This window comes from Dendropsophus ebraccatus, chromosome 3, assembly GCF_027789765.1.
Source record: "Dendropsophus ebraccatus isolate aDenEbr1 chromosome 3, aDenEbr1.pat, whole genome shotgun sequence".
NCBI classification, from domain to species: domain Eukaryota; kingdom Metazoa; phylum Chordata; class Amphibia; order Anura; family Hylidae; genus Dendropsophus; species Dendropsophus ebraccatus.
This window is the reverse complement of record NC_091456.1, coordinates 134,485,230-134,502,699: the sequence shown is the minus strand read 5'-3', so window position 1 is coordinate 134,502,699 and position 17,470 is coordinate 134,485,230. Positions and strand designations below refer to the sequence as shown.

Here is a 17,470-nt window from a genome sequence, read left to right as displayed (position 1 = left end):
GAAACTATGTTTATCCCTTGTGCTAGTACTTTATCCAATATGTTGTCCTCCTTTAGAATATATAAATTTTGATTGATAATAGATTTTATTTTATTAAATTGGGGACTATACTGTAATACAAGCATAGGTTTTCTGGGTTGTTTTATTTTTTGCTGTCTGTTTGATCCATCATGCAGACGTTTCCCTCTGTTCTTATTATGCACCTTCCTCTCCGCATGACGGATCATCCAGTCTGCATACCCTCGTGCTTTAAGTCTCTGCTTACACACATCTTTTTCTTCCCTATAAGCTATCTCCGAACTGCAATTTCTGCGCATGTGTGTAATTTCACCCGTAGGTATAGCCCACAAAGTGTGCCTAGGGTGGCAACTAGACGCATGCAATGTTGTATTCCCTGATATAGGTTTACGATGAGTTTGTGTATGAATTTCTCTGCCAGAGATGCCTTCTAATTCAAGATCAAGAAATACTACTTTACTTTTATGCGAATAAAAGGTGAACTGTAATCCCCATCCCCCATAGAAACTCTACTCTTCTAGAGATAAAATTTGTCTTGACATTAAGAAATTATGGTTCATCAGGAACCAAGCAGCATCCTTCATGAAGTTTTTTAGATCTTCTCCATAGGGGCTATGTGTGTCTAGATGGTATGTAAGTGCCTCCATTGCTAGTGCATGTGGTATACTCGTATATAACGAGACTAGATCAAGACCTAGCCATGTATAATGGTCTTGCCACTCCAAACCTGACAGGGCCGACAGCACTTCTCCCGTATCTCGTAGGAATCCAGGGAATCTCTGCACGAGGGGCTGCAGCAACTGGTCAAGCCAGGAGCATAATCCCTCGCACAGAGAGTCCCTCCCCAATACAATAGGTCTCATAGGGGGAGGGAGCACACCCCTTTTGGGTTTTGGGAAGTCCGTACATGATGGACATAGTTGGATTATCGGGACATAAAAATAATTTTCATACCCTGAACTGTCAATGAGCATATTAGACATTTGTGTGTTATACATGTCTTCGTCCATCACTACTATTAGTCCCCCTTTATCAGAGTTTATTATCGTCACATTGTCCATGTTTTTTAACTCTTGGTATGCCTTCTTTTGTTTCTTTGTTAGATTTTGCTTGACAAACTTGTCCTTAGTGGTTTCTGATAATTTGTCCAATTCTCTCAATATAATTTCCTGAAAACTGTCCATTTGCGGGACTTTAGTTTGTACCGGATAGTACTGTGGGTTTTGTATTTTAAAGTTCTGAGATCTTGCCTGGGTACATGTACTTTCCCTATCCGTCTGTAAGTCACTTAGGCAGTTTAAAATTACCTGATCCTGGAACAATAGCCCTCTATAGGTATTCTCCTGTTGACCATAGTTCACACTTCGGTTCAAATTTTCCTCATCTGTAAAGAAATGTCTCTTAAGGGTTAAATCCCTCATAAATGTGTTAACATCTAAAATTGATGAGAATAGATCAAAGTTTTTTACAGGGGCAAAATTCAGCCAAATAGACAAAACCTCGACCTGTTCCGGAGATAAATGTTTAGAGGACAGATTCAGAACACGACTATTTACTTCTTGCGACGATCCCGTATCCTATGGTTGGAGGCTTCTCCTAGATTCTCTGTGCTTGCGTCCTCCTCTCCTGCGCGCTGCAAGTTTTTTTTTGTGCGCTTGTTTTTGGGTTTTTTTTAATAGGAAACACTTTCCACACTCTGAACCGAGCTTTTTTTCAAGATGGATTTGGGTGTGGATGTATCCCTATCCCTTTCCCATCTTCCCATCATCTACTTGATTTTGACAATAGTCAAATGCATCTCTGCAGAATTTAGATTTTTTAAATTGCACTAAATTGTCCTCCAGCTCCTCAATGCGTTTATTTCTTTCATTCAAAAATGTGTCATATTCTGTAAGCTGATTAAATTCTTTTAATGATTCTTTAACCCTTAGACGACCCAGGGCGTATAGTTACGCCATGGAAGTCTGTCCCCAGACGACCTAGGGCGTAACTGTACGCCCTGGGTGTTTCTCCCGCTATGAAGCGTGCTCCGGAGCGGAGCGCGCTTCATAGCAGGTGGGGGCCGGCTGCAATCAGCAGCCGGGACCTCACCGGTAATGACACGCTGCAGCGATCGCGCTGCCGCGTGTCATTAACTCCTTAAGTGTAAGTGACAGGGGGAGTCCCCTGTCACTTACCGATCGGGACCCCCGCAGTGTGACTGCGGGGGTCCCGATCGGTAAAACGGGCCGCCGGAGCTCTCTCACCTGCCTCCGTGCGGTCCGATCGGCGCTCTGGTCACTGAGCCTGCACAGGCAGGCTCAATGAGCAGAGCGCCGATAACACTGATCAATGCTGTGCCTATGGCATAGCATTCATCAGTGTAAAAATCCAAGTAGTGAATGTAAAAGTCCCCCAAAGGGACTTCAAATGTGTAAAAAAAAAAAAGTTAAAAACACTAACACACTACCCCAAAACCCCTCCCCCAATAAAAGTCTAAATCACCCCCCTTTCCCATTATATAAATAAAACATATAAAAATAAATAAATAGATAAACATATAATATACCGTAGCGTGCGTAATTGTCCGATCTATTAAAATATAACAAGCGTCATTGCGAACGGTAAACGGCGTACACGAAAAGAGGGAAAAAAGTGCGCGGATTACCGATTTTATGTTACATTATATATATAAAAAAATCTATAAAAAGTGATCAAAACGTCCGATCTTCACAAATATGGTATTAATAAAAACTAGAGATCATGGCGGAAAAAATGACACCACATACAGCCTCATAGGTGAAAAAATAAAACCGTTATAAGCGTCACAATAGTCCCATTTTATTTATAATTAATTGCCAAAAAAAAGGATTTCATTTAAAAAAAATATATGACATTAGAGAATCTGCGTAAACCTGCATATGGTTGTGTTCGTACTGACCTATAGAGTAATGGTATCATGTCGCTTTTACCATATAGTGCATTATGTAGACACAGGAACCCCCCAAACGTTACCATATTGCATTCTTTTTTGCGATTTCACCAATTTATATCTTCATAAATAATATATTTGGAATTCCATCATACATGTTATGGTAAAATGAATGACGCCATTACAAAGTACAACTATTCCTGTAACAAATAAGCCCTTACATGGCCTGTAGATAAAAAACTGAAAGTGCTAGAGCTCTTAGAAGGGGAGGAGGGAAAAACGGAAACACTACGATCAAAATTTGCGCGGTCCACTGGGTCATTTTGGGCCTGGTCCTCAAAGGGTTAATAATTTTAACTTCCTTTTGTATTTCCGTATGTTTTTGTTTTTATTATTTCAAAATCAGTCGCATTAAGTCAAGGGAGCAGCGCATGAGAAGAGTTTTAGTCTCGTTATATACAAGTATACCACATGCACTAGCAATGGGGGCACTTACATACCATCTTGACACACATAGCCCCTATGGAGAAGATCTAAAAACTTCATGAAGGATGCTGCTTGGTTCCTGATGAACCATAATTTCTTTTTATGTCAAGACAAATTCTATCTCCAGAAGAGTGGAGTTTCGATGGGGGCGAAATATTCCCCATCGATCGCCAATCTTACGATGTCCTATTGGGAGAGTGAATTCATTTATAATGATCACTTCTCTACCTGGCTTCCTTACTTTCTATCTTCCGATATTCCTGCTTTAATCATGGGCGATTTTAACATCCCAATTAACAACCCAATCTCCCCATCAGCCGCTCAGTTTCTTTCTCTAACCTCCCCCTTGGCCTCTCGGCAATCTAACTCTCCCACCCACAAGGGTGGGAATACCCTGGACCTGGTCTTCTCCAGACTTTGCCCAGTTTCCCACTTTACTAACTTAACCACTGACCTCTCTGACCACAACTTCCTCTCCTTTATCATAACAAATTCTCGTCCTCCTCTGGACACCCCGACCTCACTCACATATAGGAACTTACGTGCTATAGACACCCAACAATTGCTAGATACCGTACAGTCATCATTGCCCTCCATCTCTTCCCTCTCCTGTCCTAATTTGGCTGCCAAACAATACCACGACACCCTCAAAACGACCCTGGACAAACTTGCACCGCCTATACCCCAAACAGACCGATGGCCACAACCCTGGCACACATCCAGAACTCGTTTTCTTAGACTGTGTTCTAGGTGTGCTGAACGTCTGTGGAGGAAATCCAAGACAACAGCCAACCTTCTACGTTACAAGTTCATGCTTAGAAGCTACTACTCAGCTCTTCACTCTGCTAAGCAATCCTACTTCACCACTCTTATCTCTTCTCTTTCCCATAACCCAAAATGCCTCTTTGATACCCTTAACTCTCTCCTTAAACCCAAAGTTCAGACACCCATCACTAACCTCTGTGCTGAAGACTTAGCCAACTACTTCAAGGACAAAATAGACACAATCCGCCAGGAGATCATCTCCCAGTCCCCAAGTAATATTAATCCTATTCCCTCTCACTGTTCCTCCTCATCCCTCTCAGCCTTTGAGCCAGTGACAGAGGAGGAAGTCTCCAGACTCCTCTCCTCCTCTCGTCCCACCACCTGCCCTAGTGACCCTATTCCCTCACACCTTGTCCAGTCTCTCTCCTGTTGTCACTACCTACCTTACTAAAATCTTCAACCTCTCCCTCTCCTCTGGCATCTTCCCCTCGACTTTCAAACACTCCACCATCACTCTATTACTGAAAAAACCCTCTCTAGACCCCTCCTGTGCTGCCAACTTTTTACCTGTCTTTAATCTTCCTTTTATCTCCAAACTCTTGGAACGTCTGGTCTACTCCCGCCTAACCTGCTACCTCTCTTGACAACTCTCTCCTTGACCCCCTACAATCTGGTTTCCGTCCTCACCATTCTACAGAAACTGCTCTTACTAAAGTCTTTAATGATCTCTCCGCCAAATCTAAAGGTAACCATTCACTTCTCATTCTCCTGGACCTATCTGCAGCTTTTGACACTGTAGACCACCAGCTCCTCCTCTCCACGCTCCACTCTATCGGCCTCAAGGACGAGGGAGCTGCTTGTATTCCCTCCCTCTGCTAACCACCCGCCACCTGACATCTCCATCTCTGTCTGTGATGCAACCATAACCCCTACACAACAAGCCCGCTGCCTTGTGGTTATATTTGACTCGGATCTCTCTTTCACTCCTCATATTAAATCTCTTTCACGTTCCTGTAATCTGCATCTAAAAAACATCTCTAAAATCCGTCCCTTCCTTACGGTCGAATCTGCTAAAACTCTCATTGTTGCTCTGATCCATTCCCGTCTAGACTACTGCAATTCCTTACTAATCGGCCTTCCTTCCTCTAAACTCTCCTCTCTCCAGTCCATTCTTAATACAGCGGCAAGGCTCATCTCCCTGTCCAGTCGCTATACAGATGCCTCCCCCTGTGGCAGTCACTACACTGGCTCCCTATTAAACACAGGATACAATATAAAGTCCTCCTGCTCACCCATAAAGCTCTCCACAGTGCTGCACCTCCATACATCTCCTCCCTCATCTCTGTCTACCGCCCTACCCGTGCCTTACGCTCCTCTAATGACTTACGACTAACATCCACCTTAATCCGCACCTCTCACTCCCGTCTCCAAAACTTCACCCGAGCTGTACCAGTTCTATGGAATGCATTACCCAAGACTGTCAGGCTCACCTCTAATACACAAAGTTTCAAACGTGCCCTCAAAACTTATCTGTTCAAGCAGGCTTACCAGGTTCCCTAATTTTAACTGCTACCTTCAACCTCCCCCCCCCCCCCCCCCCCCCACACACACGCCAAGCATTTAAGCACCTAGACCTGTGCATGCAGGTGGGGGGGGGGCGAGCTCCTTCCGGCACACGCTGCTTCTATCTCAGGGCGGCAGCTCACCCCTGCAGCCCCGCGGTGCCCGAACTTCTTCCTGCTCAGCGCGATGACGTCAAGTGCGCTGCAGCAGGAAGAAGTTCAGGCACCGCGGGGCTGCAGGGGTGAGCTGCCGGCCTGAGATAGAAGCGTGTGTCCCGGAAGGAGCTCACCCCGGACTCCCCGAAGCTCCTTTGGGGGGACCTGACCAGTCTGCCTGTGCCCCTGGCTGTTCCCTCTCGCCCCCCAGCTTCTCCCCCTGCCTTTGGCCTCTATCTGCTCCCCCTGCCTGTGCCCCCCATCTGCTCCCCCTTCCCCCATCTGCTCCCCCTGCCTGTGCCCCCCATCTGCTTCCCCATCTGCTCCCCCTGCCTGTGCCCCCCATCTGCTCCCCCTTCCCCCATCTGCTCCCCCTGACTGTGCCCCCTATCTGCTCACCCTGCCTGTGTCCCCCATCTGCTCCCCCTTTCCCCATCTGCTCCCCCTGCCTGTGCCCCGTCTGCTCCCCCTGCCTGTGCCCCAAGCTTCTCCCCTGCCCCCCAGCTGCTGCCTCTTCTCCCCTTGTCCCCACAGCTTGTCCCCCTGCCCCCCATCTTCTCCCCCTTCCACTCCAGCTTCTCCCCTGCCACCCCAGCTGCCCCCATCCTCTCCCTGCCACCCAAGCGGTTCCCCCTGCCCTGCCCCTGCAACCCCCAGCTGCTTCCCCTTTCCGTCACCCCAGCTTTTCCCCCCTGTCTCCCCCAGCTGCCTCCCTTCCCCAGTCTCCCCCCCCCCCCAGCTGCCTCCCTTCACCAGTCTCCCCCCCCCAGCTGCCTCCCTTCCCCAGTCTCCCCCCCAGCTTCCTCCCTTCCCCAGTCTCCCCCCCCAGCTGCCTCCCTTCCCCAGTCCCCCCCCCCCAGCTGCCTCCCTTCCCGAATCCCTCTGAGCTGCCTTCCTTCCCCAATCCCCCCCAGCTGCCTCCCTTCCCCAGTCACCCCCAGCTGCCCGCCTGCAGACGAGTTGTGGTCGGAGAAGTCTTCATGATGCTGCGCCAGATGGAGAAGAAAGCAAAAAGTGAGCGACGGCAATCGGAGAAGACATCACCTGTGAGTCATTAGTAACTGCACTGTAATCACTTCTATAGTGTGCAGAGCCTGGGTACCATTGGGGTCTAAATGGGTCAGTGTATTGTTTGCGGTAGTGTACTGACACAGCCCCGCGGTCACTACAGTACACTAGTGCAAACTTTTAAACTAGGAGCCAACTACAACAGATGCAGGTACTAGCAGACCTGCTAGGGGGCTGCAGACTGTCAGTAAATGCTGGGTGTTGTAGTGCCTGCAGCTGTTGTAGTTGGGCCTTGGGTGACATATAAGAATACAGAGATCTGTGGGGGCTCAGTGTAGGGAAGTGACCCCAGAACATCACTAATAGGGGATAGGGGAGATGTTTTTGTTCTATCCCCTATTAGTGATGTTCTGGGGTCACTTCCCTGCACTGAGCCCCCACAGATCTATGTATTCTTATATGCCACAAAGAATCCAGTGTATAATGCACCTAGGACCAAACTACAACAGCTGCAGGCACTACAACACCCAGCATTTACTGACAGTCTGCAGCCCTCAGGATATGCTGGGAGTTGTAGTACCTGCATCTGTTGTAGTTGGGTCCTATACACTGGATGCTTTGTGGCATATAAGAATACATAGATCTGTGGAGTCAGTGCAGGGAAGTGACCCCAGAATATCACTAATAGGGGATAGAACAAAAACATCTCCCCCTATCCCCTATTAGTGATGTTCTGGGGTCTTGTCCCTGCACTGACCCCACAGATCTATGTATTCTTATATGCCACAAAGCATCCAGTGTATAGGACCCAGCTACAACAGCTGCAGGCACTACAACTCCCAGCATATCCCGAGGGCTGCAGACTGCAGGTATAGAGGGTTGTAGGGCCTGCAGCTGTTGTAGTTGGGTCCTAGGTGCATTATACACTGGATGCTTTGTGGCATATAAGAATACATTGATCTGTGGGGGCTCAGTTCCGGGAAGTGACCCCAGAACATCCCTAATAGGGGATAGGGGGAGATGTTTTTGTTCTATCCCCTATTAGTGATGTTCTGGGGTTACTTCCCGGAACTGAGCCCCCACAGATCTATGTATTCTGATCTCCCACAAAGCATCCAGTGTATAATGCACCTAGGACCCAACTACAACAGCTGCAGGAACTACAACTCCCAGCATTTACTGACTGTCTGCAGCCCTCAGGATATGCTGGGAGTTGTAGTACAGTGTAGACAGATGTATTGATGGACCTTCAGGGCGGATGGTTGTCACCCACAGATTGCTGCCACCAGGAGACTCTGCACACCATGATTTATTATAGGGTTGTCCACTGAGAAACTGCAACTCTCAGCATACCCTGAGAGCTGTATAAATGTAGGGATTTGTCACAGATACAGATAAATCCAGGAGAGGAGTGGCTCAGCATGTCGTGTCTCACTGGTTCTATATTGGTGGGCCCCAAGGATCATTTCCTCTGGTGCGCCTCAGGTACCCAAGTCCGACACTGGATAGAAGCGGGCCCCAAACTAAGACATCCCCGGCCTCCTTCCTTTCTCAATCACGTCTGTTTGATGAGAATAGTGGGCATCAAGCAGAGCGGCACACAAGGGCCAGGGTATATACCATGCACGTAACCTGCCAGTGCCGGGGGGGGGGCCTCAGCATGCAAAGTGCCTAGGGCAGCATGAACTCTAATAACAGGCCTGCTCGCACCGCCTCCTGATAGTGTGTAAGCTCATGCATGCGAGCAAGGACCTCACTCCTCATGTATGGATAATTATATGTATCTCTCTGTAATGTCTATTTTTTGTCTATGTATGTACCCCAGAATTGTAAAGTGCTGCGGAATCTGTTGGGGCTATATAAATAAAAATTATTATTATTATTATTATTATTATAATGAGAAAAATCCATTTCATTCCCAGATCCTATGATCCGCCAGATTCATAGATGATCTGCTGATCATTTGGTATGGTCAGCTGGATCAGATCAATGAATTTGTGAAATATGCTAACAACAATCCATGGGGATTACAGTTCACCTTTTATTCGCATAAAAGTAAAGTAGTATTTCTTGATCTTGAATTAGAAGGCATACCTGGCACAGAAATTCATACACAAACTCATCGTAAACCTATATCAGGGAATACAACATTGCATGCGTCTAGTTGCCACCCTAGGCACACTTTGTGGGCTATACCTACGAGTGAAATTACACGCATGCGCAGAAATTGCAGTTCGGAGATAGCTTATAGGGAAGAAAAAGATGTGTGTAAGCAGAGATTAAAAGCACGAGGGTATGCAGACTGGATGATCCGTCATGCGGAGAGGAAGGTGCATAATAAGAACAGAGGGAAACGTCTGCATGATGGATCAAACAGACAGCAAAAAATAAATGAACCCAGAAAACCTACGCTTGTATTACAGTATAGTGATGCACGATGCACCGAAATATTGATTCTACTATCGATATTCCGGGCATAAAAACGTTTCGGTACCTGGATTTCCTGGTATTGATACTTTATGTTGAACTGCCAAATAGTGCAGTTTAACATAAAGTGTAGCGCAGAGAACACAGTGAGCGGCTATCTGAGCGCCGGCCATGTTCTCTGTGCCGCCCACAGCCCCCTAGTGTCACCTCTGCTGACCGCCTACCCTCCGCTCTCGGCCGCGCCAAATTCAAATAGCCGGCACTTAGCGATTGCTAGTGCCGGCTATTTTACTGTGTACATGCTGCCCTCCTGAGCCGCGGGCAGCAGGCATTTAAGCATTACCATACAATGCATTCCCATACAATGACACCCGAACCAATGCAAACCCCCCCTCCACCTGGTGCAGCGGCGGATCGCACGATGAAGCTAGTTCATGCAGAGTGATGCTTAGTTTAGTAGCAGGTCGCTATGCTGCGGCAGGGCTGTGGAGAGCACGGACTGTACATAGTGTGCGCCGCCCAGTATACCTGTCAGTGCCTCCTCACTGGGGGATGGGAAACTGCATGTCCGAGTCCAGGGGCTGAGTCCTAGGAAGCCGGTAAAGCTAAGAGCCGTGGTAGTGGAAGAGCAGGTCTGCTTTTTTGGTTCCTGTGCACACTTAAGGGCTGACAGCTGCGACACTGTAGATTTGCAGAAGGATGTGGCCCTGGGGGGGGGGGTGAATATACACGAGTGCTGCCCCAGGACTGCTATGGAGCTTGTCCCCCTCAGTCATGGAGAAGCTGTCCCAGAGACTGCGGAACAGGAGTGTGCACAAGGCTCCTATGGTGGTGGAGCTGCTGGTGCACAAGGGCCACAATGCTCTACCAGGGGGGGTGCTGGCTAGAACCAGACTGGAGAGACTCTTTATGGCTCCTGGAGTGCTGAGGGTCAGGCTGAGATAAGACTACTACATCCAGCAGGTCCATTAATCCATAATTATAGAGAAACTATTAGCAAATAATCTGATATGGGCAAATAAGATACAGTGCAATGCCTTCTTGAGCAGTACAACTCCCAACATACTTCCTTTTGCACAAGGAGGTATGCTGGGAGTTGTAGTGCCCAAGGAGATATGCTGGGAGTTTCAGTTGTGCAGCAGCAGCAGCAGCAGCTAACTGACACAACAACTACTCCCAGCATAAATTCTTGTGCACAGCAACTCCCAGCATAAGTTCTTGTGCACAGCAATTCCCAGCATACCTCCTTGTGCAAAAGGAAGTACTGTATGTTGGGAGTTGTCCTCGTGCACAAGGAGTTATGCTGGGAGGTAGAGGGAAATTAAAAATTGTGAAAAAAAAAGTGTTCAAAATTTTAAAAAAATCATAATAAAGGTTCTAATAATCTCCCACCCTTTTCCCTTTTTTCAAAAAAGTAAAAAAAAAACTATTTGGCATCATTACATGCATAATTATCCATACTGTAAAATATTTTTTAAAAAGTGATTTAAAAGTCACATAAATAAAAATATGCTGCATTATATCTGCCGTCTGGGCAGGGGGGCATTATATTTGTATTTTTAAAGTTTTTTTTCCCAAAACTTCATAGAGTATCGAATTGGTATCGAGTATCGAAATAATAAAGTTGATATCGGTATCGAACTCAAAATTATGGTATCGTGACATCCCTATTACAGTATAGTCCCCAATTTAATAAAAAAAAATCTATTATCAATCAAAATTTATATATTCTAAAGGAGGACAACATATTGGATAAAGTACTAGCACAAGGGATAAACATAGTTTCACGAAGGGCTCGTACATTGGGAAGTGATTTGGCTGGAAACCAAAGGCTTTTTTAAGTGTGGAGGCACCCCATGTAAAACATGTTCACATGCTATGCAATGCAAAACCTTTACTGACACACAACATAAAACGGAATGTGAAATTCGTAGCTTTTTGAATTGTAATAGTCAGAATGTGGTTTTATCTTATAGCATGCATGCAGTGTGACAAATACGTCATGGGGTGCACAAGTAGAAAATTTTAACAAGAATAAATGAACATCTATATGATATCCAACATGTTACAACCAGGGGCTTATCAGGAGCAACGAAACACATTGTAGATGAACATCAGGGCTCAACTGAATTTTTTCAGGTAATAGCTATAGAAAAGACATTGAAATCATCAAGAGGGGGAAACATTCAGTCAAGATTGAAAAGCAGAGAGGCATATTGGATGTTCAAACTAAATACATATGCCCCATTGGGTTTAAATTTACTAAGAGAACTATTTTTACATTATTAGAATATATCTCTCTGCTGCATTTATTAGAGTGTAATTATGTATCCTTTTGATGGTATTCTATGTATTATTTTATGCATTGTCATATGATTAATATATCAACTAGTATGAATAGGGTTAAGTGTCTTTTTCCACAGCAAGCCAGTGAATTTTAGATACTGATTAGATGTAGTCTGCACGTGTGGTAGGTGGGAGTGCATTATGTATTGTATTGTGCTATATGTATTTATATCACGGCTCATTAGAGTAAAGACAGCGAAGAGTAAGAGTGCAAATACCGCACATACGCGTTTTTTGTGCTGGGGGACTGTGTACAAGTGTACCATGTGGTGATTAATGATTAATAAATGGGATGTGAAACTTTTTTGCCACATTCAAGTCTGCTGGATCGTTTGTTTACTACTATTGAGTGCCACATCACTTAACATTGAAGTGGATCCGTGCAGACAAGAGAATCTTCACAGGAGAGGTGAGCTGGCAAAACCTTTTTCCATTTATGTCTATGTACCGTATTTTCCGGCGTATAAGACGACTTTTTAACCCCGAAAAATCTATTCTACACCGGGTATGGTCGCCCCATACTGTGGGGGGGCTCAGAAATGGCCACATCCCCACCGTATGGGACGACCACTATAAAAAAAAACAAAAAAAAACAAACATTTAACTCACCTAGGGCGGGTTCCCAGTCTCCATGTGCCTCCCGTACCGTTCCCGCCGCAAGCAGTGTGACGTACACTACCGGAGACGGAGTTTGCCGAACCTCTCCCGGGCAGCCGGAAAGGCTTGGAGACACTTGGCTGCCGGAAGAATGAGAGAGGCTTCGGGAACTTCAAGTGGCTCTCTTTCTCCCAAAGCTCGCAGGTAGTGTACGTCGGTACAGGACGAGGGGGTGGGGGAGAGATCCCAGTCTAGTTCAGGAGGCATGTTTAATTGGTTAGTACAGTGGGGGAATAGCCCTGAATGCCTATGGTTGGCCTGGAGGCTTAAAACTCAACTTTAAGCCTCTAGGCCAACCATGGGCATTCAGGGCTATTCCCCCACTGTACTAACCAAGTTTACGGGAGGTGCGCAGAGGCCAGGAACGGGCCTCAGGTGGGTTAAATGTTTGTTTGTTTTTATTTTGCTTCAGTTAACCCTGCTGCGGTCAGGCAGGGGTTAACATTTTTCGGTGTATAAGGCGAACCCCTGACAATCTTCACGGGTCTTCAAATTCTTCAAAGTCTTCAATTCTTCAGAGTCACGGGTCGTCTTATACGCCCAGTCACCTTATACGCCGGAAAATATGGTAATAGCATAAGCAGCAAGCAGGTTATGAGGGGGAAGCAATCCCTGAACTGACAGATTGGTGCTCGCGTCCCCTAGAACACTGTGCCGTATAATACAGCCTTTACTTTCCCAAACTTTTTATAAGTAACAGATAAATTTATTAGTAAATCCCACCACACTAGTAGTGTCTTATTTTTAGAATGGAAAACCTGTCAAAAAATGTCTGTTTGCTTAATAAACTTGTTGGTGATGGTGGGTTTTAACCCTTTCCCGCACGAGGTTGTAACTGTACGTCCTCACGCGGGTGGGGGCGTTCGGAGCGGGGCCTGGGTGCCGCTCTGAACCACCGCGGTCCCGGGTTGCCGCATGTAGCCCGGGGCCGTGGCTATTAGCGGGCACGGTCCGATCACCGTGCCCACTAATTAAGTCTTCAGATGCAGCTGTCAAAGTTGACAGCTGCATCTGAAGACTTCAGAGCAGCTCTTCCCTGGTGTCTAGTGGAGAGATCGCTCCCCCATGTTATCACGGAGGAGCGATCTCCGTGACTGATCCTGGCCGGGGCCTGTGCTGTAATGGCGCTGATCCCGACTCGGCATTCGGTTGCTTCCGGCTGCAGTAGCCGGAAACAAACGAATGCCGATCTCATCGATCTATGCTGCATATCTATGCAGCATAGATCTGAATGAGGGATCAGTGCACTTATACTAGAAGTCTCCCATGGGGGCTTCTAGTATAAGTGTAAGGGTACAAACCCACTTGACGTATTTGCTGCGTGAATCAGTCTTAAAAATAAGCAGGCAAAACGCAGGTTGGCTTTATACGATTGTTCTGCGTTAAAATACGCAATTGCATATTTTTGAAGCGTGAAGCTACATGCGTTTTTCGCACAGGTTGTTAACAACTGATGCTTTGCTAACAACAAGCTTCACGCTTCAAAAATACGCAATTGCGTATTTTAACGCAGAACAATCGTATAAAGCCAACCTGCGTTTTGCCTGCTTATTTTTAAGACTGATTCACGCAGCAAATACGCCAAGTTTGTACCCTAAATGTTAAAAAATAAAGTGTCATTATTAATAAAAAGCCCCCTCCCCTAATAAGTCAGAATCACCCCCCTTTTCCCATTTTATAAATAAAAATAAATAAATAAACATGTTTGGTATTGCCGCGTGCGTAATCACCCAAAATATTAATTTATCGCATTCCTGATCTCGCACGGTAAACGTCCCAAAGTGCAAAATTGTGCATTTTTAATCACATCAAATCCACAAATATTGTAATAAAAAGCAATCAAAAATCACATATGCGCAGTCAAGGTACCGATAGAAAAAACACATCATGGCGCAAGAAATGACACCTCCCACAGCCCCATAGACCAAAGGATAAAAGCGTTATAAGCCTGGGAATGGAGCGATTTTAAGGAACATATATTTGTTAACAATGGTTTGAATTTTTTACAGGCCATCAGATACAATAAAAGTTATACATGTTACATATCTTTGTAATCGTAACGACTTGAACATACATAACATGTCAGTTTTTCCATAGGACACACGGCGTAAAAACGAAGCCCCCCCCTAAAGTTTTTTTTTTTTTTCAATTTCGCCGTGCATATAATTTTTTTCTGATTTCGCAGCATATTTTATGCAAAAATTCAGCCTGTCATTGCAAAGTACAATTAGTGACGCAAAAAATAAGGGCTCATGTGGGTCTGTAGGTGTAAGGCTGCGTTCACACTACGTATATTTCAGTCAGTATATGTATATTTCAGGCAGTATATTTCAGTCAGTATTGCAACCAAAACCAGGAGTGGATTAAAAACACAGACAGGCTCTGTTCACACAATGTTGAAATTGAGTGGATGGCCGCCATTTAATGGCAAATATTTGCTGTTATTTTAAAACAACGGCTGTTGTATTGAAATAATGGCAGTTATTTACTGTTATATGGCGGCCATCCACTCAATTTCACCATTATGTGAACAGATCCTTTCTGTGTTTTTAATTCACTCCTGGTTTTGGTTGCAATACAGACTGAAATATACTGACTGAAATATACGTAGTGTGAACGCAGCCTAAAAATGCAACTGCTATGGCCTTTTAAGCAAATGGAGGAAAAAAACGCAAATTAGCCTGGTTCTGAAGGGGTTAAAGGACACACCTACATTTTGGGGCTTTTGGACAAAAACTGCCCAGTTAGTTGGGTTTCAGGGATTTGTGTATTGTATACGACTAGTAAATAAGGGGGAATAGTAAACCGGCAAGGAAAATGGACACAAAACCAATAATTGTCTGACAGAAGAACATTAGTAAATCAGCCCTTTTATGTAGAATTCTGTTTTTTCTTTCTGACTGTTTAGAGATCATCACGGCTAAACGTTAGTTTGTGAGCTGAACAAAGCCCTCGAAAAGTAATTGCTGTGAATGCATTGATTTTCCAGTACTTTATTTAAGCAGCCATTATTAACATGTTCTGATTCATTGCAGATCCCACTCCTCCAGCGACTCAAGTGAAGACAGCCCGAAAGCAAAAAAGAAGAAAAGTCATAAAAAAGTGAAAAGCAAATCAAAGAAAGCAAAACACCACAAGAAAGGCAAAAAGAAAGGGAAACGAGAACGTCACTCTTCCTCCTCTTCATCATCCAGCAGTTCTGAGTCCTCCAGTAGTGACTGATCCTACTCTAAGCACCGTCCTGTGCTTTCCATCTATATGCAAAATTATGTTTTCTATAAAAACTTCACTTAGAGCTGCTCACAATGAAATATAAAGACTGTTAAAATGATTTTGCATATACAGTACCTCAGCAGAGTTATTACTTCATGCCATTTATTTTTATGTTTTCCAGAAAAAAAAAATAAAGAAATCAATTTACTGTATTATTCCTGTATTTTAGTAGTTCATTAGTGGCTGTTAATTCAGTGTAGCCAGCTCAGCTTCACACCATGAATTATAGTCCCCAGATTGTGGTGTAGATAAACAGCTGAATTCTAATGTACAAACAAAGAGATTACAGTCTATAGAATAACCTTGTGGCTTGATTAAGACTATTCATAGTTCTTCGGACAAATGGACCTTTCCCGCCATTCTGTTGAAGAAGTTTTCTAATGCTAAATCCGGGCTCTGTTAAATTTCTCATCCGAGATGTTGATTCATTAGCAACAATCAGGTTGGCACTGCCTAGACTAGGGTTCAGACTCTAGGGAATCTTCTAGACAGGCCGGGACTTTTTCCAGTTTGAGTCCTATGTTGCGGTTCCCAGGAAATTTTCTGATAGTTGGCAGTAGTCGTGATGCAGCAGTACAGTAGTCAGGCATATAGGTAAGTGTTACCACTAGATGAGCGGATAGAATGCAACAGGCCAAAAGACAAGATTTAAACATTAAAATGATGCTTGAGAATGGCTTGTGTAAAAGCCGAAACATTGCATTTGGGTGCTAATAAATAGTCACAATTTTTCACTTAAGTTGCTATCTCTACTCTGCTACTAAGATGTGAGCATAGCCAGGAATGAATCCAATGGTCATAGCCAAATTTAAAACTAATGATACTAATATCAATTCAAAGGGTGCAGCAGGAGCAGAATTCAAGAACAAGGCTCAGGTGAAGGGTAATCGGAAGAAGTAGCACAAGAATGAGAGCCAGGATATGAACCACAATCTGCAGGCAAAGCATAGTAGCCGTCTTCCACTTTGATTAGGCCAATAGGACTGCAGGAGCCAGTTCTTCGGAGTGTTTCTTTATTATTATACAGTAATACTGTTCGGCTATATTCACACACAGTATTTTGGTACATAGTCAGGACCCCACTTAATTTTTTTTTTTTTTTTTTTTAACACTTCACAGGCCAGACCTAATTTTCTTTTTGAACTTTTCTCGTTTTATTCTCCTCGCCTTCTAAGAGCCGTAAGTCTTGTTTTTCCATCTATGGACCCATGTGTGTACCACATCTTTATTATTATTCAGTTACAGTCATTCCCAATTTATAATTTTGTAGTTTTCATCAGTAGCATTTTGGAGTAGATAAGCCATTATGATCTATTTTTTTGTTTCACGGAATATGCAGTTCGGACCATGTGTGGTTCAGTAACATATTTTAGTAGCACAAACACTTCCGCATGTGGTTATACCATAGAATTAAACAGTCTGTATTGGAGCCTGCTCCATGCCAGCTATGGCTGGCAGCGGTAAGTGGCTGATTGACACCTAGGGCTTTGTACTGGAAGCCTTACCCTACATACCAATAATGTTGAAGGGGAAGCATGCTTCTCTAGCCCATTGCCACTGTCCTGCCGATTGGGGTGGGGCAATATACCTAACTGCTCCAAACCGAGGATTACACTGCTAACAGCACAGGAGCCGCGCCGGGGGGGGGGGTTGAGGTAAGAGACATACCGTCCTCTTCTGCACCACTTCCGCAATAGGGGGTATTCCTCTAACCTGCTGATAGTTCTCCTTTATAAAAGGAGTTTTCCCATCTGGAGTAGTTATGCCTTTTCTACAATGTGCACAGGACAGGGCACAACTAAGAGATCGCAGGGGGTTTCACCAATGGAGCAGCCCACTGTGTCGAGAACAGAAGCTGTGT

At 44.8% G+C, this 17,470-nt stretch overlaps 1 protein-coding gene across 1 annotated transcript in view; it reads left to right on the top strand.

The window, feature by feature from the left end:
• Positions 1 to 15,761, top strand: part of SREK1IP1 (SREK1 interacting protein 1) — a 51,370-nt gene extending 35,609 nt beyond the window's left edge. The window contains exon 5 of the mRNA XM_069962721.1: positions 15,372 to 15,761. Coding sequence (XP_069818822.1) covers positions 15,372 to 15,558 — 187 coding nt within the window. The 3' untranslated portion in view covers positions 15,559 to 15,761. The remainder of the gene's footprint in view (positions 1 to 15,371) is intronic.
• The last annotated feature ends 1,709 nt before the right edge of the window (positions 15,762 to 17,470 follow it).